Source organism: Brachyistius frenatus, unplaced genomic scaffold, assembly GCF_029030835.1.
Source record: "Brachyistius frenatus isolate BFR_SWC_R1_liver_20210118 unplaced genomic scaffold, ASM2903083v1 Contig_9, whole genome shotgun sequence".
NCBI lineage: Eukaryota > Metazoa > Chordata > Actinopteri > Embiotocidae > Brachyistius > Brachyistius frenatus.
This window is the reverse complement of record NW_027210608.1, coordinates 2,482,300-2,508,942: the sequence shown is the minus strand read 5'-3', so window position 1 is coordinate 2,508,942 and position 26,643 is coordinate 2,482,300. Positions and strand designations below refer to the sequence as shown.

General features: G+C 41.4%; 1 protein-coding gene across 1 annotated transcript in view; it reads right to left on the bottom strand.

Annotated features, from left to right (window-relative positions):
- Positions 1 to 26,359, bottom strand: part of LOC138616197 (insulin-like growth factor 1 receptor) — a 51,749-nt gene extending 25,390 nt beyond the window's left edge. Inside the window, exons 1-2 of the mRNA XM_069690336.1 lie at positions 25,353 to 26,359; positions 17,192 to 17,758 (exon numbers count right to left, since the gene is read on the bottom strand). Of these exons, the coding sequence (XP_069546437.1) occupies positions 17,192 to 17,758; positions 25,353 to 25,443 (658 nt within the window). The 5' untranslated portion in view covers positions 25,444 to 26,359. The remainder of the gene's footprint in view (positions 1 to 17,191; positions 17,759 to 25,352) is intronic.
- Between the last annotated feature and the right edge of the window lie 284 nt (positions 26,360 to 26,643).

The window sequence follows — 26,643 nt, the reverse complement described above, 5'->3', positions numbered from 1 at the left end:
CCTAATTGTGATGTCAACTGCAAACCAAAAATGAACACTGAATCTGTGTGAGGGCCGTTATTTCCTCTTGGGGGACAATATGAATCTGCGGTCCTTCCCCCTATTAGGCAGTGACCATGAGATGACCTTCAAGCCTGCCTCCTGACTGACACGAAAGCCAATCAGAACCTTCAGACCGTGTGGTCCCACCAACCGTTCAGCAGGTCGCTTGGTGCTCAGCGGGAGGAAACCAGTGCTGCGTTTCGCTGGCACAGAATGTTCTTTCTCTGCTCCGAGCCCCCCGCCGACCCACGACTCAAACTCGCCCACTGACCTCTTGCGACGGGGTGATGGGAGCTGGAAAGGTGTCATTTTGTACAGCGTCTGACCCCGCAGAGAGTTGGGGGAGAAGGAGAGAATCTGGGCCTGAAGTTTGGCTCAGACTGGATCTGCTAGTCCTAAAATACAACTCTGTGACTGTGCAGGGTGGGCCGAGGTGGAGGGGTCAGTGGGTGCATCCAGTAGCGCACATCAGCATTCCACTGAACCTCAGCAACATAATGGATCCCAGCTTTTATCCCCCTTACTACACTTTTAGAGACAGGTTGATAGAGAGCTGCAGCACGAGGGACAGAGATGGAAGTGGAGGAGGGAGAGGAGGCAGAGGAGGAAGAGGAAGTGTTAAAGATGGAGGATGAAGAGAGTGAATTTCAAAGGGAGGAGATGCAAAAGAAGTGGGGGGGAGAAGAAGCAGGGAGGTGAAGAAGGAAGTGGTATAAGATGGAGTTAAGAGGGTGGTGGAAGAGGAAGAAACTAAAAAAGACCATTTAACATAACATGTCACCCCCCTCCCCCTTCACTACCTCCTCACACACACCCACTCACCCGGCAGGGCTGCCAGCTGGGGGAGCCAGACAACACAAACTGACAAACAGAAATGAGCTGGTGGGGAATAAGAAAGTATATCAGTTTAAAATATATGAAGCTCATAATAATTTGAGATGAGATTATTCTAAGTCCTCTTTATTTTCTCAGAATGCAGTTTGGTAATCAACTACAGAACAATTACTCCTGTCAATCCATCTATTTGACACCATGCTCTACTCGCCTCTAAACATCCAACTGACTACTAAAACTGTCATACGGGCAGCCTGCTGAGTGATGAAGTATGTGTGGTTACCATCGAGTGTCTCTAGTAAAGAACCTCGGTAGACGTTGTCGGGTGGATCCTTGCTGGTCGTGTGTTTGGTGTTTGTGCTACCTTAATCTCAACTGTGGAAAGTTACCAGACACAGCAGATTGTGCCTGTGTGTCTGCATGTTTGGCTGACTGTTTGTGTAGCTTGCTCGACTGGACTCCCTTCTAGTGATGTCAGCAGAATCTCGGACAATTCGTTGGTTAATCGAAGGACGGGAATTTTGTCAAAACATGGGTGAATAAAAGTGGAAAATACAAACGACAAATCAACTGACACTCATCTAATGGTGCTACTTGATCAGAGCTTGTTGATTGCTGACTAAGGTGGCTGCCACTGTTATTACAGCATTTGCATATAAACAGGTTGTGCTTCCTATTCCTGTAAAGCAGTATTATTCATTTGAGGGTTTCACTGGCTAATCAACAAGGAATTTGATTGTCTATTTGATTGTACTTTTTAAAAAAAAAAAAATTCCACTAATAAATTGATCTACATTTCTTACTGCTTGCTGTGTCCTTCCCTAAGTTTGAATGGGGGTGTTTTCGAGTTAAGTGGTGGGTTGTAGAAAGTCACGATAGGTAGTTAGGGAGTTGCTAGTGTCCATTTAGTGAAAGAGTTTTCCATTGTGTCGTTGCAGAGCTCTCTGGCTGTGGGATAAAGATTGCTGTTGTGGGTCAAGGACCCAATAGAGAGCTTCCAGGGAAACAGAAATACCAGTTCAGCAGGGAGGCATGCTGGGACACTCACACCGGTCAGAAGCCAAACGGCGGGAAAACGCCTGTGGTTTGGCTCTGAGCTGATCTATTAAAAAAAAAAAAAAAAAAAAAACTTTTACGAGTGGAAAAACACAAGTTAGAATCAAATACAATTTCAGAGTTGTATTTAATTGTAAATATTTTGCTGGCTGGTTAAACTATGAAAGTGACAGGTGGAAAGAGTACGGTTGAACATTGACATTGATATCAGTGCCTGGTTGATACTTTTTTCCAATACCAATTTCATAAATTAAATTTTAAGAAAAAAGAAAATAACATTACAGTACACTACAGTACATACAGTAATCTTTAGTTTATTACAAATCAAATGGCAAATTAAGGCTAATAGTGAAAGGATTTAAAATGATTTTCTCATCTTCCTACTGTTCTTCTGGATCCAGCAGGCAGCTGTAGGGACAGGTGCAGAGAAGATTTGATTTTTATCCTCAACATATTCTTATTGGTCCAGTTCAGGACAAAACATTGTTTCTACAGCAGCGAAAGTAATGTTTACAACAGTAAAGTGACTCTTAATAACTCAGCGGAAAGAAATCTAAAACTGCCAATAAAGCCAGACATTTGTCCACACTCAGCTTATAACGGCTGAGTTCTGTCACTAAAATGAGAACAGCTGATCCACCTTAAGGGAGCCTGCTCAGGTGGCTAAGCATCTTCATTTTAATCGGCAGGTGGGAACTTTACCTGAGAAGTTGTATCATTTATTCATTTACAAACAGCTTCAACTGTAAACACACACAGCTATGGCATAAAGTTAGCATCTTCACACCCTGCCCCCCCCTCTGCCTCCCTCCCTCTCTCGCTCACCCCCCCCCACCCCCCGCAACTCCCTCCCCTCTCTCGCCCTCTCTCCAGCAGCTTGATCTGCTGATCAAGTAAGAATTAAAAGCCTGGCTCATTGTTAATCCTTGGTTTCAGCCCCCATCCTCAGGGCGAGAGGAACAGGATGTCCCACACAGACACTTAGTTGTGGTGATGACGCTCCAGGCTTTAGCTGTTTATACTACTCAGCAGCGCAGCACAACAATAGCAGGGAAAGGCCGATGTCTAGACTGATGACAGCGCAGTTGACTCACAAACACAGATAGAGATCTGTATTGGCTTTGATTCAGTTAAGATTTTACAGGTTCAACCCTCAACATCAGGTTTTGTTTTTTTCGAACAACACACTCTTAGTGGTCTAAACAGTAACTGGTTATGGACCTTTCTTTTATGCACGAAAAATACCTTTAATGCAATAATAATAAAAAAAAAAATCATCTGATTCATGAGTTTGACCAATTTTAGTTTTCCTTATTTTAATTTTTCTACTTCAATGTGCTGTCATGTTATGTTAAAAAGAGAACATTAAAACAATCTCAGATCCCTCATCTGAAACTTTATGACTATTGAATCACGAGATATTTTCACAGAGGAAAGTACAATTTGGATGCACACTTCCTGTTTCTATATTATTATTGGAGCATCAATAACAATGCATCAATTTCACCAGGTTTTGTTATTTAGACATGGAATTTCTTTCTCTCTTTCTTGTATCTACATGCAGCAGTTTTCCACAGAACCATAGTACCTTATTCAACAAATTCATGGTTCAAGTTCAAACTAGTGATTTGGGGATATTTAAATACACATGACTTGACACGATTAGGAAATCCAAAAGTCCATAACAAGATTGTTGTTGTTTTTTGTCCCATTCACCCAAAAAAAATCCTGAGTTTACAGAGAGGGCATCCAAACATATACATTTCCCACCAAGAATGCTAAACAAAATACTAAATCAATTATATACTCAATGGTTTGCATGTGAAGCATTCAGGGGGCATCTGTAAAGTGTAGCTACAGAAAATAACCTGGGTTACAGTCTCCCGTCTCTGCATGCACACGGTGCACCACCCACCACCACAAGTAAATTCTCCACCTGTGGGACACACTGTGTTTACCATTATACAGTACATGATAAAGATAAGCAGAAAACTCGGTCTTGAGAAGTGGAGCCTGACAAGGGCTGAGTTTTCATTTTTGCAGTTAATCAATTAATAAAATAGCTGTCGATTACTTTTCGGTCAATTGATAAGCACTTTGTTTGCGTCGGTTTGGATGTAATTTTCCTTCATATTTTTGCCTTTTCCTGCAGCAGAGCATGCCAAATTTTTTTTTTTTTTTTTTAAATCATACTATTGTACTGTCAAGTGTGCATCACGTTCTTTCCCACGCAGCACTTACTTTTAGACTATGAACTTATTGGTGTAGGTTGCATATTATTTATTAAAATACTCAAAACAACAGAAGCTTCAAAGGCCCATTAAAAACTGGGAAATGTCTGATGTTTCCACACACTCTGTTTTCCCCGTTCTTCAGAAGGTTTGGTGTGCAACTGTGAATTCAGTGATTGTGGAGTCGTCCCCGCCCTCTTTTCTAAATTTCACACACTGCTCATCATCCCACTGTGTTGCAGCACTCAGGCTGAATCGGGGAAATAAAACCACACCAGTACAGTCCACTTGATGATGTACAGAAAACACAACAATATTGCTGTGTTTCCAGTCTCATACAAAGCATGTTCTGTTTTGTCCAGACAATCTGTCCGTGCTCAGGTTCAGTCTCTGAATCAGTCATTCAGAAAACCAGTCGGTCAGAAGTCTGTGTGTGGTGTATACAGGCCGATTCACATCAGCAGAACAAGGCTCTCGATTCATTCAGTCCATTCACGGCTCTACACGGCTGACCAGTGCTGTCCTGTTCATCCCTTCAGCCTCCCAGTAGAAACCAGACATCACAACCAGCCAGCCAGCTCACCTGGTTACGAGCAAGAGGTAGCCACAGACGTGAAAACCTGCCAGTCGGTCCAGTTTGACACACAGTCTGCTCGTAAAGTGCTCTGAGCAACAGAGACAACAATAAAGAGAGAGGACACCATCAAGCGGAACAGCTGTGTTTGTGTTTGGGCTGCCAACATCCATGAACAATCAAAATCTCTATATTCTAACAAAATAGCACAATGTACCAAGAGTTACAGAGGACTTCTGGGAAGTCTCTTAGTTATGTAATGTTGTCGAGCAATCTTGAAAATATTTTCACAACGTTTTACATTTGGATTTTTTTTTTCATTATTTTAAAACCTGCATAGCACTTAGATGGGAATAACAGAGCCCAAATGGGTCCTTACCCAATTAAATGAGAAGAATCACATGTCAAAGTCAGTTTAACAACAAGTACAGGCATCATTCACATTAAGCACCTGCTGTATAGTTCAGGTAAAGACCTGTGGTTTGCGCAGTGACAGCAACATCAAATATAACACCGGATTTCTTCCTCCCTCCTCCCAGTGTGAAGAGAAGTCCCACTGGACATGTGTGGTCTGAAGCTTCCTGTTGATAATTACAGTCTGTTCAGAGGGAAAACATTAACAGAGCATCATCCCCGTCAGTGATGAAAAGCTGAATATGCTTCTCTGTCTATCTCACGCCCTCAAAAGGACCCTACTGCCTGTCATCTCATCATATCACACGTAGATGGACTGCACTCAGAGGCCGCAGATGAAATATATGTTTTATGCTTGCTTAGTACCTGTAGTGTGTGAGGGTCGAGGACAGGTCTAGGGAACCAGTCACCCGAGGGCAACGTCTGCAGTTCCTTGGGGATACATGGAAGAGAAGGACTGCAGAGAAGCTCGAATCGTATTTACGATTTAAATATATCCTACTATTAAGTGTGCTTTAACACCTGAGCATGCATTAGCAAGCAGGCACAAGTGTTTAAAGAATTATGGTAGCTAAACATGATGGATAATTGGCTTAAACAAGAAAATAAAATCAAGGCAACATCAAGACAAAAATTATGAGTGAATTGCTGAAACATATTTATTAAATACTCATAAAAATAATAGATAAACAGATGAAATATTAAGTTAAAAGTAATGCTTGAATGGTTTAAATATCTACCCTTAATTAATGGATTATCGGTCGAAATAATTAAAGTAATGGGTAAATGGTTACTGTAAGTAGCTCTAATTAATGGATAAACAGCTGGAACAGATGTAAAAGTAAATCATAAACGATTGGAATAAATGGCAGCAATGGGCTATTCAAGTTCATCTCAAGGGTTGTGTGGATATGCCTGACAACAAAGGTTGGTAAGCTCTGGTATATAGAAAGTTAGTAGGAACTGTATAGTTGTTTCATAACATTAGTGCCACACTACACCGGACTGGACCAGAGACGTCGCAGGTTCTGACCGCGCTGGCCGATTAAAACTCAAAACTAAACATCACAAAATGTGCACAGTGTCTGCGCAGCTGTCGAAGCAAAACCTGCCAGCCTTCTACAACGAATGGACAAGGACATTTCCAAAATGTTCCATTTGAAAATCGCACTCTTGGATTTTTGTTCTCGGAGCAAAAGTATGGTGTTCTGATAGTTAATTGTTTTACTCACAAGGCATACAGAACCAAGAAATTTCATACTGAAAAAAATATTGTGTACTGAACACTTCTAGACCAATACCCATACCATTACATCTGTAGAACAAGTGTACAGCAATAACTTTCTAAAAAAAAAAACGTCCCCACTTTTTCTACATAGTTTTTAATGTTCAATAGACTTGTACTATTGTCTTTATGCACACTAGACGTCCATTTTGCAGATGTATTACCCCTCAAGGTCCCGCTAGCTATCCTCCATGAGCTGCCCCACCCATCAATCATTGGAAAGGTGGTGCAGCTAAAAGGGCATAATCCCTCACTGGCTTCCCACCTGCAAACACTACCAATTGTTTTCATGATCCATTTGTGGAAGTACACAGAGAGACTCTTGGAGGATCAGACAGGACTTGATATGTGCAGTTAGTTGTGTCTCAAACACAAGGCCCTGAATAGACTGTGCACCAAAATATTCCATGTGGTGTGAAACACTATTTAAATTCAGGGACCATAAAAGGCGGAAAATATTGGTATTTAAATATCCTTTTAAAGCATCTTTTCTCGAATGACTTTAACCAAGTCACCAGGACACAACAGCCCTTATCAGACATCCAACAATGATTGTTGGTGGGGCAGATCATAATCATAATGCTAGCAGTTACAATAGTCAAAGCATTTAAACCGACAACAGAAAAATATTCCTGAAGCTAGTATAAACAAAGCTGATGGTTAACCTTGTGTAACTTGTTGGGAACAAACATCTGTCAGACCAGCTGACGCTACAGGATAACTACAGACAAAAGGAATTCCTGGCATCCCTCTGTTGACTGAACTGGAAAAGACAAAACTAATCAAATACTTTGGTGCCCCTAGGGGCTCCACTCAAGCCACACAATAACAGGGTGGAGGTTTACGAGGAGCTTTCACATTAGCCAACTCCTGATACCTGCAGCTCCATGATATGTTAAGACAAGGGCGGATATCACAATGGCTACAGTTCCAGAGAGACAAAGAGAGTTGGAGAAACAACAATGGGAACAATAAGACTCTCACTTCTGAGAGTTATGTCTTGGCCAAACAACAACAGTGCTGAAACCTTAGCCACAGAAGATTTGGCTTTAATACCAACTCTACATGCCAACCTTTCAAGAACTCTTTCACTGTGTAATGGGACAAGGATAAGGGCTTACACACTACATGAACTGACACAACCTAATGCAATCATTCACAGAACATACATTTTTTTCAGTGTAAATAAAATGCAGGCAGAAAAACAGAAAAAAAAGACTCCTAATAGAGGGTGTTAGTGTGTCTCTTCATGTGTTTTTTTTAAAAAGCATTAAAGGTGTGTTAAACAATGCAAAAAGATCATTGGGAGCATATTGCTTGAAAAATATTTAGAAATAAGTAAACAAACCAATAACATTGTACACACTGATTCACATACACTGTGTGTGTGTGTGTGTGTGTGTGTGTGTGTGTGTGTGTGTGTGTGTGTGTGTGTGTGTGTGTGTGTGTGTGTGTGTGTGTGTGTGTGTGTGTGTGTGTGTGTGTGTGTATATATATTACGTTATTATGATAAACTATTTACAGTAAATATGCTGACATCCTGGCATGTTTTCTGTGGTAATTCACACTTTACAAACCAGGCCAGTTTATATCCTTTATATTTACAGTGTTTATCCTTCTAACAATTTGCCTCATTTTTGGAAAATGTCAAAATCCAGTAAACAAGGAAACGGTCTCAACCACTGACGGCACTGTTACTGTTTTCAGTAAGCACCGTCACAGCTGCTCGTCAGTGCTACATCCTCTTCTTCTTTTCTAAGTAAATGTTGTAAAAAAAAAAAAAAGAAAAGTTGAAAAAACAGAACCTTTATTGTTCATCTAATGTCAAATAACTAATTCATTCACTAATTGAGAATAGGATGAGCCATTATGACAAGAGTTTCCATATCAACAGACCCTTCACCAGTTCAGTATTACCTGGACTGAGCTGCTCTTTGAGTTAGATATCTCAAACCTACAAACTAAATCAATAGACTCAGTTTCAAATAGGTTGATTTTGAAGGAATTCTGCAACTATCTAAAAACTTACTTCACTTTGCTTTGAGTCTAAACGAGTCCTTTTAATTGGTGGGTACATTTAGCTGTTCAGAGAGAATCAAAACCTGTGAAATGTAAGTCTTTAAGAACCCTTTATGACCTCCCACGCATGCATGCACGCACGCACGCACGCACGCACGCACGCACGCACGCACGCACACACACACACACACACTGCATCAGAAGGAGTTGTCCACATTCCTGAGTCTTTGTGTTTGTGTGTTTGTTTGGTGAGGGAAGACAGAAATATCCCTGGAATTTGATGGAGAGGACCAAGGATGCAGAGTATAAGATTCCCATTCACCTTGTGGCAAACCAGCCTGGTTGGCTGTGCTAATGACCGACAGCACCCCCGTGGCAGCCTTAAAACATGTCAGCTTATCACAACCAGAATTCAAGGCCCGAATGTTTGACGCATTAGCCTTGCTTCCTATATCTCAGCTACAGTACAACATTAGAGAAAGGAACCCAACTATTCAACATGTGAGGGAGCGCTTGGTGGAAATAACTCCACTTTAACAGAAAGGAAAACATCCAACTGTGGGAAGGAAAAATTACCTTTTAACAGGTGGAACCTCCAACAGAACCAGGCTCCTTGGTGGGCAGCCATCTGCCTTGACCAGGATTATGTTATTGAAGCAGGAGGGTTCTCTGCCATGTTGCAAGAACAAAACTATAAACCGCTTCAGAAACACTGCTGTCTGGTTTTGTGTGCGTGCCACAAAGTGTAAGCCATGCCTCTCAGCCCATGCCACATTTCCCTATTGAGAGCTACTCTATACTGAGCAATATACTTTTTCATACAATATGAAGTTCCTTGCAACCCTGACAAACACAGAAAACTGTATTTTCCTTTTTTTTTTTTTGTTTTTGCAATTCTGCTTTGATCACTGTCGACTGGTATGATGGAAAAAGCCTTTACAACAAAAGATGAACTATTCCAACTGAATCCAAGCAGCTTCAAATCCCCAAACAGCAGATCCATCGGAGTCCGTGGTCACAGCTCATCCCAATCTGACGGTGTTAACAGAGCACAATTAAAGGCCACATAATTACAGTAGGCACTTCAACACAGCCAAACCAGTAATGTTCTCTTCCAGGAATTCCAGGGATGGGTGTGACTGTTCACTAAAAGCAGTCATGGATGTGCCTGGTTTACAAAGCAGCCCCTATAATTACCAGCCCTGACAGCCTCCGGGTTCTGGGTCAGGGTAAGGGGTTCATGAGTAGCCGTGTATCACCGTACTTTGTGATTTTAGTCGAGGCAATCAATGACTGCTTTTAGAAGGCTTCCTGCTGTAAGTAAACACAATAAAGCTAATGACACAATCCCCAAAGGACAGGTAGGTGTGTTTAGGTGCCTTCACAGCTGTTATCTTCTATTACTTTATCTTTGTGTACTGACTGCTTAAAAAACAAGAGGGGGTTTTCTCACAGATCAAATACACCAAGTACGACTCAAATCAGAAGGTCTGATTGGCTGTTTCAAAGCCAAGATTTCAAAACAAAGGGCTGCACACGCAAACTACAAGGAGCCAAAATGGTCATGTACATGCCAACATATAACACTATAACACTTATTTAGTTCCAATTGTATGTTCATTAAATCTATAAATATTTTTCAGTATTTTGCCATAAGAACTAGTGCCTGATGGGACAATTTTTAATCAAAAGCTAAATCCACGACTACAACAGAAAGGGGAAACACAAACGTTACGTGATTATCAATACAGTTTTGGAACAGTATATTTTTGCTAATATTAATGATATGCGTTTTCAGGCGTGTTAGCATAAAGAGATTAGTTTAAAAACAAACCAGAACACTAGAGCCTCATGCAGCAGTTGAAAAAGACAATCAAGAGTCGGAGATGCATGCTATAGCACGATGCTATCATCTGTTCAATGTATTCAGCTTTACATGTGGAGAGACATGCTCAGCTGCTGTGTGTGAGTGGGTGTTTACTGTCAATCAAAAGATCTGCTGTGAGTGGAAGTCTAAAAAAAAAAAATAGAAGACAGGTGTGTGTTTAGTACATGTTTTTAAGTTTTATGGTGATTTGCAAAAATTTGTGAAAGATCTAAATGTCTCTATCATCGGTCCTTATAGACATCTCTGCAGTATAAGTTAAAAGAACGGAGACTTTTCCTCATTCACTTTCAAACCAGGGATTCAACCACAAGCAAGCGCGTGGTCCCCGGCCTCCTTCAGCCATCTCCAGATTAGTGTGTGCACCAAGTGAGAGTGGGTGTCTGCACTCAGTACATGATGGTATGTAGCTAATCATAGCAGAGATTAGACAGACATCAGCAGGGACTAGTAGTCACTGGGCTTCCTTAAGCCCTAAGCACTGGCACTGGGTCACACAAGTCAGACGGGATAAAGTGACCTCGGTGCTGAGCTGGGTTCCTGTGACTTTCCCTTACTCTGATCAAAAATACCTCTTTTCTTTCCCCCATTACTTTACATAGCGTTCACAATACATAAAGTGGATCTGTGCTATTCTTTGTCAGTATGTCCGGTCCTACTGCTCTACGCTATGTACGACTGTATGTGTGACAGAGGCCGAAGGAATTCATCAGTTATTACAGACCATTTCCTGCATTGCACAAGTCATTTTACTGTAAACACACTTACACAGAAACACAATCCATCTGAACAACAAAGCTTCAGCTCCAAGGTGCTGCGTATCCATCACCACTTACTGCCTCAGCCCATCACGATATCACCGCTTTATTTCCTCCCTCTCAACTCTCCTTCCTTTATTCTTTCAATACCTTCCTCCATTCATTACATTTCCCTGCCTTTCATGCTGCACTGACTCTGAGTGTGTTTTCTAACACAGTGACACTTTGGGTAATACATCACTGATATAATGATTATACAGCAGACTCTCGAACCTTGCACCCAATCTCCAGCAAAAAGGTGTCTGGTCAGTCTTGATGGCTTAGTATTATTGTTATTATCATTTTTAGCAGTTTGTATTAGGTTTTTATGCAACACAAGAAAACAATACGAGAAGTCAATGAACAACAAAATAACAAAACAAACAAAACGATATAAAAAGATTAAAATCGAATAAAAAAGAAGGCAAACCTGACTGCTACTAGATTTTTGGGGCTGGTGCCAATACAGGCTTGGGAGTAAAAGCATTACAATACACCATGTACCTTTAATATGTATGTACAGTACATACAGTTTTAAACACTCATTTTTTGCAATGACCCATCAAATGTGTTAAACTGTTTGGACAGATTGTGACAAAGATATGTAATAGAAACAGGATGTTTCACAACCAAACTCTAGTTGTATTTTAAAAGCGCTGGGACAAAGTGTACTTCAAAGGAGGTTCATGAAGAAGCAGCTGGGTTTTAATATGCCTGGTAGTGGAAATACTGTACCGAGTTCATTAAGGGAAGTGTGTCTCAAAAACAAACACCTTTAACAGAGTCATGCTAATCATCTTGGGAGAGTTCAAGTCTAGCAGAGGTGGCTGACTGCTAAAAAGCACCAAGTGGGGTAGAAACTGAGAAAAGGCTAGTTCAGATTAAGAAAACCCGTGTTTAAAAACGGCCTCACATTTAGCACTAGAGAAGCACTGGCCAAATAAACACTGGATCCACCACATCCAAAAGCACCCAGAAAACAGACAGGAGAGGGAGGGGTGAAGAGGAGGAGGAGGCTAGCGCTGAATCCACAACTCACTCACGCTCAGTGCTGCTCTCTCTTTAGCTCTCTTTCACACAAGCGGAAGCGTGTTTTCCTGCTAGACAGCTGATAGTGTGTTTCCTACATGTCAGCTAACATGCGCAGTTTCACTGATGCTGCAGATATGTACCGAGCCTCAGCAATTTGCATTCTGCTCCACAAAAAAATGATATACTGCTGTGATCACAGCAGTATATTTGACTGTAAAAACACAGTGTAAACAGACAATCTGATTGGCTGAGATTGGCCTAAATTTGGCAGCTGACAGTGTGGAGAGAGTCTGGAAACAAAGACAGACGGCAGGACATGCAGTGCACAGGTCCTAAACTACAATTAAACTGCATACCTGGTGGTTAGAGAGGATTTTTTTTTTTTAAAGTCCCTTTTCAAACTTCAACCTCCCTAAGTTTTCCATAAATATTAAACTGAGGGCATCCAACTTTTACTTAATCAATGTGCACAAGGTTATTTATATATATATATATATATATATATGTATGTATGTATGTATGTATGTGTGTGTGTGTGTGTGTGTGCGTGCGTGCGTGTGTGTGTGTACATATATATGTATATATATATATGTGTGTGTGTGTCTATGAGTTGTTTGTTTATTTTGTTGATGTTTGCATTGCATGTATTGAACGTGTCGAATGCTTCTCAACTGACATAAACACATCATAACATACAGTTTATCTGCAATGAGCTGATGTTAGACGACATCTCACCGTTTTATATTCAAGTTAAACTGTAAATGCAATTTTGCTTGCAAACATGATTTATTTTCTCTATATATTTCTGTCAAAATTTCGAACATTTTCAGGCAACATCATGAAGCAGAAATTACTTTTTGAAGATGTACTCTGACACTGCAAATGAAAAACTGATCCGAATGTGTACCAATCTTCTGTTTATGTCTTTTTTTTAATCTACCACTAGAGGTCGCCGAATTCAGAACCATTCAAATCCTACAAGCAGGGACGTGTCGATCAACATGAACAGTACATGGTCTCTACACATGCACATTACTTCTGTATTCTGACAGTGTTATGCATGTAGTCTATTGTCTCATCAGGATACCAGGCCAGCTAAATGACTGTAAAAATAAATTCACAAACACTGACATGTCAGGTAAGGTAAATTGAACAGCAACCCTGAAGACAATACTTCTAGTTTCCTGTCATCCCTTCAGCCAGGGGTTAACAATAGACAGAAATGCCTTTCAGTAAACCCCAAAAGACCTACTTTGTACTTTAATGATGTGCTTTCATCTCCTCAGACCATACAAAGCACCGGAAAAACATCCCCCATGCTGTTCAATGAGTGAGCGTGTGTTCTGGTTTGTGTGTTTGGGCAGAGAGAGCGAAACGACGTGTTTGCATTCCAGCATGCACAGACACGGCTCGTCTTTAGAAGAAGCCTATGAGTTATGAACTAGACAAAACAGCCCAAACAGATTCCAAAAAAACAAACGAGGGAAGTAAACAAGGGGAAAATGTAGCCCCCACCGCCAAGGCTAGAAAGCTTTCCCAGAGAGGGAGATGGGCTTTGAACCTTCTCTTCCCTCCAACAGTTTTATGAATGAGTTCAGGCTAAACGCATGTCCTTTATTTAAACTCAATGGAAACAGGGTTAGCACTTTTCATTTCCGTCATATATTGACCGAGTCTGGGAATAAAATGTCCCTGAAGTTGACTCTCATGCCAGCACAGCAGAAAGCCTGTGAGCAAGGCACACATTCGAACAATGGCTCCCAGATAAGATTACTGAAGCTTGATACAGGGGCGTTATCACAGGAGACGATCACAACAATACAGTCCTCTGTGGTCGCAGTGTTTGCAACAACAAAATCAAGGCAACAGCACCAGGCTTTCCTCTTTTTACTTCCACATGCTATCAACACACAGGGCTGCACAGCTTACATGTAGACCGCCTCCGACCTGCAGGTACTGGAGCTGCCCGACCACAACTTGTGAGAACGCGGGCACTATTTGGTCAGCATGCTCAACTACCACCGCAGCTATCAGCCTTACTCACTTTAATGAAGCCTGGCTTTTCTACCACCAGACTTCTCCAATAAACCACCTAATAAATAGCACAACAATGGAGTCGCTGCAGTGAGAGCAGAGGTGCTCATGTTGCCTGAGATCAATTGTGTTTTAAGGCGGCGGCAGCAGGAACTTGATGGCCCATTTTCCCCGGCTGACACACTCCCTCTGGAGCCCGGCAGACTGCTTATACATCTTCACGGGATCATTCGCCACCTCATCTATATTTAGTCTGCTTAAAACTGACTTCACAAAACATGCCCACCTCTCAGATAGGAAGATGCCAACAAAGTCAGTCCTCAAAGTGTCTCATCTGCCCAGTTAGTCGAGTTCTTAAATATCACCGGGGACGTAGAGGCTTTGGGGCAAGTGTGGTGAAATGATCTAGTCCTAATTTAATAAAACAAAGAAAAATGCTTTTTACCCAGACAGCGCTTTGCTGGCACCAGTTAGGTCAGTGTGTGTACTTGTGTTGGGCTCTGACATCATACAGCTGCAAACGATAGGAATGTGGGCCCAACTCTAGTTCCTACAGTCGTGTTAACAGCGGTTTGAGATGCAGCAATGATCGTAGTAGTAGTATTAGTAGCTGTTGTCATAGCCGCAGCAGATGAGGCAGCAGCTATCACAGTAGAAGAAGCACTACCAGACGATGCATTTAGAAATAGCTATTTCAAAATAAAATCCAGTTCCTGTCCTTCACCGTCCCCCTACCCCGTGACAAACATCATGTTGTAGTCTCAACAGAGTGGAGACAGTAATATGACCTTTAATCAGGAGACGCAGTCTAACACTTGACCTCCTTTCCACTGACTGCTTGTGCAACTGTTAGACTAAAAAAGTTGAGTTTATGATGCAGCAGGTGGGAAAGCACGCGGCCTTCCTGCATGTGAAGACACAACTGGAGATAGAGCTTGTGGTGAATTCCCCCGGTCATCGTCCATTTGATGACTGGCTACATGATCTGGACTGATATGGTATCGTATTGGATGAAACCCCTCCACTTATTTCCCCTCGAGTCTGATGCAAAGTAAAGGTCTCTAGAATTTATTGTGGACTGTCCATTTCCTGTGTGCAAGCGAAATGATAAACAGCTCTTCTCATCCACCTGGCACCGCCTTCATCCATCCACCACATCCTCCTCCGACGTATTCCACCTCCTGATTTGTTTTTCCCAGCATGCCCACAATCTTTCACTCCGACAAACCGCAGAGCAGGTCAGGCAGACGTGTGTGTCAGACAAATTTGCATCTTGTAATTTGTGTGTGTGTGTGTGTGTGTGTGTGTGTATACAGACGTGCATGCAGTCCAGGCCAGTCCTGCGACAGTTCCATGTCACAAGACTGAAAACATCAACATGCTGAGTCTGCAGCAAGGCGCCAGTCACCAGGGAAACAATTCAGCCAGACCAAGCCAGATCCAGACAGACACACACACACACGCACGCACGCACGCACACACACACACACACACACACACACACACATACACACAAACAAACACACACACACGCAGTCAGCCAAAACACACTGTTTGAAAAGCACCAGCAAAAAAAAGTCATCTGCAGTCGTAAACACAAAATTAAAGGCTGCATTCACACTCGTGGTACTCGAAGCAGTTTAATTAAAGTCCGGAGCATTTACTCCTTCAATTTGGTTTGTTTACGAAGGTGAGAAGAATTGAACTGAAGACACCTGAATATGTCAACTACTGTGTCTTCAGAGAAACACATGTTGACAGACTCCGACAACCTTACACAACAAAGATGTTAGAGCCCGACAGATACATCGGCTGGACGATTTGATCAGCTGATATTGGCCGATCACAGATTTATCGATATCAACGTACATGTTGGCCAATAAGAAAACTTTTTTTTACGGTACCGAATGCAGGAAAAAAATGCTTGAGACAAATCTAAAATTGTTCTATTTGTGGTTTTAATATTTATTTATAATTATAAAATTCAGTGTGGACAATAAACTGTTAAATAACCTGCTTCCTTTGTCACACTAATGTCAAAGCCGTTTGATGAAAATATTTGAAGGATCGTTGCAAAAAATGCCTTTTATTATTTAGTGTATATAGGATATTTCCCAAAGTTTAGATTACCCTTATTGGCTTCCTATAAATAACGAACAGAATTAAAAACGTTGCTTCTAGCATACAAAGCCTTAAATAATTTAAGGACATCTTATATCAAATATTATTTTCCAGGAGTAGACTGGGAGGCAGGACTTAATTATCAGGGTCCTTCTACTGTGGACGCAGCTCCCAGTTTGGTTTCAGGGGGCAGACATGCTCTCTATTTTCAAGACGAAGTCTAAAACTTTCTGTTTTGATAAACCTTAACTAAAATGACCATGAACTTTCCCTTATCTCTGCTCCCCCTTGCTCTCTGCATTTGGGACTACTGTATGTTGTTTTAACATTGACATTTTATTCATATTGATATGTTAGCATGTGTTAGCAGTTTGTTTTAATATTTCCTTGACTTTGATGTGGTTGGTTTTTTTTCTATTTGTTAAGTGTACTTCGATGGTGATTTTGCACTACAAAAATATTTTATTGGGTGTATCATTATTGGAATTTTTTTTTAAGTCAACAATACCATTATCGTCCTCAAAAATCAAGGGAGCTCTAAAAGACACGGTCAGAGGCTAAATTGCAGCCTGAACTGATGCCTGTGTTCATCTCTTATTTCATGTTTCTTTAACTCCTGAAATGTATCGAAGCAAAGATCTGCAGCCAAGTCAATCATGCATAACAACATCCTCCCAGCTTTCCTATTTCCTCACAGTCAAAACACAGCAGTTAAAGAAGTGACAGGAGCGGTCCACAGCTGCAGATGGATTCATTACACTCCCAAATTCACATCTCCATGAATCACACCAAAGGCTTCGGACTGACTGTGCGATCTATTTGCAATCTAAATCTCTGATGAGCAATCATGTGCGGCAGTCAGCTTACCTTTCTGGCAATAATTGGAATTCCAGCAGCGGTAGTTGTAGTTGTTGTTGAACATGGTCTTCCTGCAGTGAGGGCTGTTCTCCATGATGCCCGGACAAACGTCGCTGCACTCCTTGGACTGCTTGTTCCCGGCGATGTAGTTGTTGAACTCCGCGTCCATGATGAGAGACCAGTCTATGGAGTCCAGGTAGCAGAGCTCGGGGTTCTTCTCAATGCGGATGGCGCCGCGGGTGATGTTCATCAGGTTGTACAGGCCGATGTCCTTCAGGCTGGTCATCTCAAAGATCACAAGGGCGTAGTTATAGAAGAGGTTGCGGCCGCGGATGACGGCAAGGTTTGGGAAGAGCGCGCTTAGACTGTCTAGGCCTGACACCCGGAATAGCAGCAGGTAGTCGGTGATCATTGTCAGCTTGGGGAAGCTGAGGGAGCGGAAGACTTCCTGGTTGATGTTGTTGTTGTTTTTGTCGCCGATGAGGAGGATCTGCAGGTAGCCCTCCACCACTGTGCAGTTCTCCAGACGCTTGAACTCACTGATGTCGTTGCCGATGTCGATGCTGGGACCACAAACTGGAGGGGAAAACAAAAAGTAGGTGAGAGGTCATCATCCAAACACTGAACATCTCAGTCGCTCCTTTTACAGTTATTCCTTTGACGCGTCCTGTTATTTGATGTTCTCCTCATAGTCATCATCACAATATGAGGTCTTCACTAAATCAAACTGTCCTGCCTGTCCTTTAGAAGCTAAGCAACAAAACTATTCTTTAAAATGATCTGGACGTTTTATCATTTATTGACCCACTCTTCACAATACATAGTTGTTCAATGAAAAACTACACTAAACAAGGTCCTCTATTCCTGAAATCCTTATAAAAAAAAGAAGTTTATTCTACACGTTGTTTTAGTATTGACTGTACACTTGAGCTGTGCTGTTGTTGACAGAACATGTTTGCCTCGCAGTTCTCATTTTCAATGGAAACTTAACATGGTCTGACAAAGTCAATACTTGAGTCAGGTTTGATTCAAGCTGAGGTTAACAGTGCAATAAAGTTTTGATTGCTGTGCCTTTAGGCCGTTGCTACTCTTCCCTCCACCTCGGATGACCTCAGTATTTTGTTTCACTGTACGCTTTGTAAAGCTTTCCTAACACAATGACATCAAAGGCCAAGAAACTCCTCTGCTATTAAAGACATCATCCATAAAGCATGTGCACACTGTCAGTTGATCGAATACAGTATCAAGGGACAAAATGAATGATGGAAAAGTTTCACAAATACTAAGGCAACATCACTCTTCATGAAACAAGAGTGTCTACAGCCGCAGCAGCAGCTCTGTGATGCGCAGCGGCGCTCCGAGCTAAATGCTAATATCACCATGCTCCCATACTCACAAAGACAATGCTAACATCCTGAACATCCAGCTGAAACTGAATGAATGTTATTAGCTTTGAAGGTATTCGTACTGGACAAATGGAAATTTTACCTGTCGGTGGCGCAAGATGAAAAATTAAGAAATCCCATATTTCAGGATATCAGTCGTTGTCTCTTATAATTGTGATGAGTAATGATGAGTAATCAATAATGATAATAATCATTGAATGTCATGACAATGCATCCAATAGCTCAGATTTGAAATCTCGACCAAAGCAAACCACCCCTGGAGCCGAGCTGCTCAAACGGACAAAGACAGCAGTTATAACTAAGTGCAGCGCCCCCTGCCAGAGGCCTCCTCCTGTATTAGTTGTTGCATATACTGTGATGTAGTGAAGGGAATAATTTGCAGAGGGCAGAAGGGAAATGTCTGGGCTTCTGATCAAAGAACAGACAACAAAGGACAGTCGTTTGCCCTTTGATGTGAGCAAATTGCAAAAACATGTTGTTTTTTTAATGTACTTTTATGTTAAGTGTAAAATACACTGGCTCACTGTTGTCTTTTTTTAACCGCTTGAGAAGTATGGTGTTGTTTACTGTGACAGTCTATAGACTCTTATTCTATTTAGACCAAGTTATGTTGTGAACTGAACCCACTACAAAGTAAAGTATGGATTCAGTGCGGCCTCTGAATGTTGTGAACCCGCATCAAGTGAAGCTTGATAAGGCATGATGGTGATGATCGGTGATGATTAGTGGTGTGTTTGCCTTTCTAACTTTTATTCCCACCTGGGTGACGTGCTCTAAACAATACTTAGCCCGAAGCCGCAGCAGCACCCACAGAAACATGGAGGCCATTATCGCACATCACTGTGAGGTGGATTTAGACTTCAAAAGCTGGAGGGCAGTGAGTCATGGAAAACTCACACCAAGCAGCCAACAGGTCGTCCCACAACGACTTTAATGCTGGTCTATAAAGTTTTACTGTATGTATGTGACACAGAGAGGGAAAAATTATGTGTTCTCACCATAATAATGTATTGTTTTCTTAATGATGACATGTTATAATTAAAGATTAGGGTTGATGTTGCAGGTTTAACACTATAAATACTTGTATTCACACTTTTAAAAGCAGAACACATAGCTGTGCACAATGTACAGTCTCACTTTTACTCATCCATGAGTATGTTTTATACAAAATCATCCCAAAAATGTAGAAAAGACAAGTGAAAATGTTCTGTACAAACTGATACTGACTTCCAATAAATAAACCCAGTAAATGTCCAAATGTAAAATAAAAATGCTGCTGCTGAAACCCAAATCTGTGAGTCCTCAAAACATATGCTGTGTTTCTTCAGAAACCACATTTCTACTGAGGTGGAACAAAGTTTAACATCCAAAAGAACACCCTGAACCTTTCAGCGATGTAGTGGAAATGGAAATGTTTCCCAAACTCAACACTGCTAGACAGCGTGACAAAGCACGACACACTAATGTTAGTGATAACACAGTAATCTGGTTTCTGCTTTAACCATCACTAATCATTTACCTTTAGATCCGAACATTACTGTTGTAGTCCAAAAATGGTCAATAAACTCGTGTATTTGTTATAGCATCACTATGAAATTATATGTAACAACATCAGGATTATTATTTTAGTCATGCAGCTCTGTGGCTCTTAATTCAGTGACTGAAGAGCAGCTCTGACGGGACTAAAGTCACGGTATGACTCCAGGCAAGTGATAAAACAATCACACGAGTAGAAGAGTGGTGCATCCCACCAACAGCACCCATCCACTTGTTGATAAAAGGGGAAATAGTCCTGCTCGCCTTCAGAAACTTTGTTTGCACATTTCCATTTGGCAACGTAAAGGATATTTTTTGCAGTTTAACAGTGTACTTGTATCAGTGAGCAGATCTTCTTACATCACACCAGGTAAACTAAGCCAGGTGTGGCAGATAAGTTCACAAAAGACTTTTCTTTTTATTTACTTTACACCAACACAAGGATACGAGTCAATCTCCTGGATAAAGAACATGAAGCATAAAGGAGGAAGTGTCTGATCATATCTGTGAACTTCAAACAAACATATATAAACATATATATGACTTTCTCCAAAATACCAAATATGCTGATTTCATTAGAATTTATATTAGAGCTAAGGATGGGGAAGAAAACCTGGGCTAAAGAACTGCAATCTAATTTCAAATGTGCTTCAAATGTTATGCTAGCGTTACCTCGCAGAGTTTGAACTGCACCTCATTTTTGTTTATTTTTTTGAAGGAGTTCCACTCAGAACTTTTTGGCGGCTGTAGTTGTCTTTGCATGCTTCTCCTGTTTGAAACTAATCTCAAAGCACCACATGTTTTACTGAAGCCTGATAGTGTGTTGATGTGTTTTTTTTCCCCCTTCATGTGGTATAATGGTGGTTAGCAAACAGCTTTTAGGTGCATTACTGCCACCTTCTGGTGGTAGCAACACATTACTGCCAAGCGCTGGTAAAAAATGAAAAAGGCTAAACCATAGTTGCAGAAATTATTCAATTTCTTATTTGTCAATGACTATTCGAAAATTTGAAAATCATGACCAATCCCTAGCTAGAACAATAACTGATATATCGGCCGGACAATTATATCAGCCAATATTGGCCTGTCACAGATACATCAGTATCAGCATATATGTTGGCTGATATGCACCAATATGACAACTTTTTTATTTCAGAATATAGTGCATAAGAAGATCCCTGGGACAAATTAGAAATTGTTGTGTTTTTTAAAAACTTAATAGTTATTTATAATAATTAAATTCCCAGTGAAGTTTACCGTTTCAGTGTATTGATGTTAGTGTGGACAATAAACTGCAAAATATCCTGCTTCAATAGCATATTTTGTTTGTCACGCATGTCTGATAACCAAATTTGAGGGATCATTGCAAAAAAGTTTTATATATATATATATATACATACACTGTATATTGATTATGTATATTAATATTAAATACATCAACTAATATATTGATGTCAGACATTTTTACTCCCTCATATCGGCATCAGCCCCACAAATCAAGTATAATTTGAACTCTAGTTTGTGTTCATCCTAATTGGAGGACAGTAAATAAAGATATACAGTTTGTAAAGTGTTGATATGATGTGGACGTAAATTCATATTTTCTTTGCATTTTCCATTTCAATCAGGGATAATTTGGTTCTTATCTGTTGTATTATCAGTTGTCTCTTCAATCAAAACCGCTGTGAGTTTCGAAGTCATCTCTCGACAGGCCATGAGAGCCTTTGGTGTGATTTAAGGCAGGGAAGTGAGCTGGTATGGTGGTTATGTCTCTCTATAATCTACTTGTCAGCGCACACTGTCAGCAGCCCTCAGCCAGCTGCATACCTGTTAATACACTCCCAACACCCGGGCCTGTAAAAAAGACACAGTGCCTAGTGACGTTACATCACCACGGCCTCGAAGCCTCACCCTCTGTGGCCTCACTGCAGCGCCAGCATGGCCACCTTTCATGGGAACTGCTCCTGACCACGCTCGTAAAAATCCAAAACACATAGTCTGTGATGAAAACGTACATCTTTGTGAAAATACCCCCAGCAGGTGTAGCCGCTTAATAATTCCCCCTCCCTCTCCTTCCACACTGACACATTTTAAACAGCTGAGTACACAAGCCTATCTCTGCAGCTTTGATGAGACTCCAGATCACATATTTACTTTTGATAACATTTCCTAGGTGGCTGCAGCACCCAAACTGTCCACAGACAATCAGAGGAAATCCACTTCAAGCCCCATAAGACAAGAAATAGGAAGCAATACACCCTTTAAGCTGGTGCTTCATCCACTGCCACTAGACTGCAGCAAGTCTGTTTACTCCTCATTTCCATCCTGTTAGTGACAGACCGCCCGAGGGGGCAAACGTATTCATAAATACTTTTCCACATGAGAAGCAAGGTGAGAAGAAATGCGCTGGGAAGCTCTGGCAAAAGATCATCCTTGACAGATAAAATGTGTTTGGCTGATCTGAAAAGCCGTTCAGCTGCAGCAGCAGCAGCAGCAGCAGCAGCAGCAGCAGGGCTGAACCCAGTTAACCCAAACCTGCCAGCTGCCCTTGAGTCCCAGCTGATACAGTAAACCAACAGGAATGCTCAGAGTTTAGCCACACAAGGAAGCTTTAGACAGCTCCACACCGGAGTGAGAATAAATGTAGGATTTCGATGGGAAAACCTCTCTGCTGCTCGCAGGTTTGTCCTGTGACCACTGGGGCTAACAGTAAACCCCATAACACACAGTTCACAAGCTCCTCACTCTTTCCAATCAACAGAACTTAGTCTGTTTTGCTTGTGAATGAGCTTCAGCTTGTTCTATTTTAAAACCCAGACCCTGGTTCAACCCCCTAACCCACCCCTCCCCAACACATCATGATATGAATGGGATGAATCAGGAAGCCTAGTTTACGCTTTAGCTGGAAACATTTCAGATGGCATAAAAAATAATTTTGAATAAATGTAGAAGCTTCAAATTGATAAAATTTGAAGTTACAAGCTGACAGAAGCTGTAAGGTTCAATGTGCTGCCGTGGTCTCTAGAAAGTTCAACTCTTTGAACCAAGTTCAGTCAAACTTTCAGAAAGGAGCGTAGTGAACTTCAGAGGTAAAACTTGGGACAACAATCTATAATCTGGGCCCTTGTGGATCAAATCTTCCTCCTGATAGGAGGATGGTGCTGTCCCTATTAACGCAGCTGCAGCAGTCTGGTATTCATGAACACATTTCCAAGGTCAAAGTATCCCCAGGTCTGTTGAGCACAGGAGACACATGAGTGTGTACAGCGAGAAAAAAGCACAGTGACACCTTTGGACAAACAGAGCTTGGGTTTCAGTCCTGAGGGAGCATTATTCAAACTGACAGCTTTTTGTGAAGAACACCTACACACATAAAGATGCCTCATATCGACAGTCAGGGTTGTGTTCATTTATTTCAGTTCAGGTAAATGTTGTCTGATTGGAAACCATTGAAACCTAACAAAATATAATGTGTACAGTATCATATATATATATATATATATAAACAGGAAAGTAATACACAGACTTGTACTATATATATATAGATAGTACAAGTCTGTGTATTACTTTCCTTTTGTGTTGTATTTTTCAAACTCTCAGGGTATATAGAGCTGAATTTGTCAATGGTCTTGGACTTATGTTTGCACTTGGACTGTCACAATGTTAGATATTTACGACACGATTATCGTGGCCAATAGAATACACAATAATTATATTATCAGGATATCTATATATATCTAAAATTTGAACAAAATAGTAATAATATAGCTATCAATTAAATTCTTCTTAACACCGTTAGCTGAGCCGAGTCCTCTACCGCGGCGAACTCTGCAGGATGATGGAAGTGAAGGTGGGTGAACAGGTTGGTGGTTTTGCCGCCTTTTGTGATTAGTTAATCAGCACTTCCTGCAGAGTCGGATCCCCAACACCCCGTATTTTTTTTTATAAAATCCCAAAACTTCTCACACTGCTGAGCTTTCTCGCCTCGCTTTCTTCTGACTTCAATATGAAAATAATATTTTTGTAAGTAGAGGAAAACAAGCGCAGATAAATTAGAGTGTTCAGAAAACACTGATACACTTGAGTATGGTGATATTTTGTGAGACTTTATGGATTATGAAATAAACTGTACGGACTGTTAAAAAAATAGTTTACATGCCAAAACATGTGACAGCCAGCAGTTAATTATTTTGTTTTGCGTTTAAACCTCCGATTACTAGACAGCAGTGCGATCTATCTTCAGCCATATGATTCTTAAATGCCAAAATAACCACTAAAACTCAGACAGAAAGTAGCAAGAGGGAAAACCACTAACATGTATATGAGTTTATCTCAAATCTGATAAAAAAAAAAACTTCCATCACTGTTGTTTACAATATCTCAATAAATTTAATTGTAACCCCTTTATCGTGATATGTATCATATCACCAGCCCTGAACAAAACTCCCATCAACTCTTGTTTTTTCTGCTCTAGGTTTTCTGTCGTGATCACAGATCCCTGCCACTTTTTGTTGATGCTGATTCACCACATTATGACTCAGAGTTGAGAAAGTGCTGTGTACTGTATATATAGCTTGACTGACTTTCTCCTTTGGCTGAGTCACGTTTATCTATTTAACAACACTATATATATCTATAGATATCTCTCTCTCTCTCTATATATATATATATATATATATATATATATATATATATATATACACACTGACTCATGTTTGTGGTGTGTTTGAAAACCCAACTGCATTAAAACAACCGGATTTTCCACTATCTATATCACAGTAGTCACTAAAACCAAGCTCAGTTCAACAACTTGGAAAAGAGCATTTTCCTTTGATGAAATATTTTTCCTAGTAAGGTAAAAATGACTTCCTTTACACCCCAAAAGCATTTGCATTGTACGACATAATTTCCACGCATTAGGACGCGTGTAATATCAAACATGATCATGATGCCATATTTTTACTTCTCAATTAACAACACTTGTCTTTCCGATACTTTCACAATAAAAGCAGATAAATAGCTGAGAAAACATTGTCGTCTCTGCGTACGCCGCGTTTTTACTCTTTACACAACGTATGGGGTAAGATGCGGCGTTTTTGTTGTTGTTGTTGTTGTTGTTTTTTTTACTGTAACGACATTTATCCCATCTGCCATATCATAACAGTGTTTGTGCATGGAAAATCACCGTGTTTACCAGCGTGTAGTAGTGCGGAAGAAGCATGACTTACTCTCTGCGGTGGCGGGCCGGAGGCAGGACGACAGACCCAGCATCAGACCCCAAAACAAGGTCATGCGGCTCCTTTCCGCTCGAGACCTCATTCCTGGACAAGTAAACCTCCCTCAAGATCCTGTAAATAAATACGTCGGGGGGAGGAGGAGGATGAGGAGGAGGAGGAGGTGACGTGGGCGAAACCTGGTCGGAATTATTAAAGCGCCTTTTAATCTCCAGCCAGCACCTTTTTTTTTTTTTTTTTTTTTTTGTAGCTGTTAGCCGGGTAATGGAGCTAATAGCTACTACGAGCAGGCTAGCAGGGTTAGCTCTCTCACGGTTCCTAACGGGAGTCCAACCGTGCTCCCGAAAAAACAAAACGACGTGTTCCCGCGGCCGGACGACGTGCGCTCATCGCTCTCTTTATTCATCCCAGAGACAACACCGCGTCGAAGCGCACGACGAAAGCACTGCGGCTAAAGTAGCGGTGGGGGATTCCTCTGTAATCCACATCTTCACCCTCCATGTCTGGAGGAAAAACCGTTGAGCGTCCCGCTGCTGGAGGAGGATCCTCCGGAGGCAGAAAACGGGTCAGACCTCCCTTAAAACCGGGATGGAAACAGGCGGTTTGGGACACCCGGCGACATATTACACTAATACGCAGCCACGTTGTGTAAACGACACGACGTTTGTTTCGAAATATCCAGGATAAAATCTGGCTTCAGACCGCAGCCTCCTCCTCCTCCTCCTCCTCCTCCTCCTCAGCCGCTCATCATGCACACACACACCGCGTTGTTGTGGTCGCTGCGCTTCACCTTCATATCGACCAAAAAAAACAAAAACCTCATATGTGACCCTTTTTTTTTTTTTCTCCTTTTTTTTTTTTTTTTTTACTGCGGGTAAGATCGAGTCCTTCGGGTTATTGAGCGCCCTCCGTCGACAGAGAGCCGCCGCGGGTTGCGTAGCGAGACAGATTAATGCTCAGGTAACGTCCTCGGTCTCCTCCGTCGGTCTCCTCCGGTCGGTCTGCAGTCTGTAAACACGGCGCCGTGCGCTCAGATCGTCTCTTGTAAAGAGGGATCACTCCGCCCTCCCGCTCTGCAGCGAGAGGGCGTCGCTCTCTCGCTGCAGTTTAGCCACCAAAGGAGAGCAGTTACCATAGTGACCGGTCTGGTACTCATCACGAGATGTGAAGGCTTTATTTATTTATTTATTTATTTATTTATTTTAGTGTAATAAACAGAATCTTTAATGGAACAAACTGGACCTGCACCAACCAGGGGATCAAATCCCGTTACTTTACCAGGTAA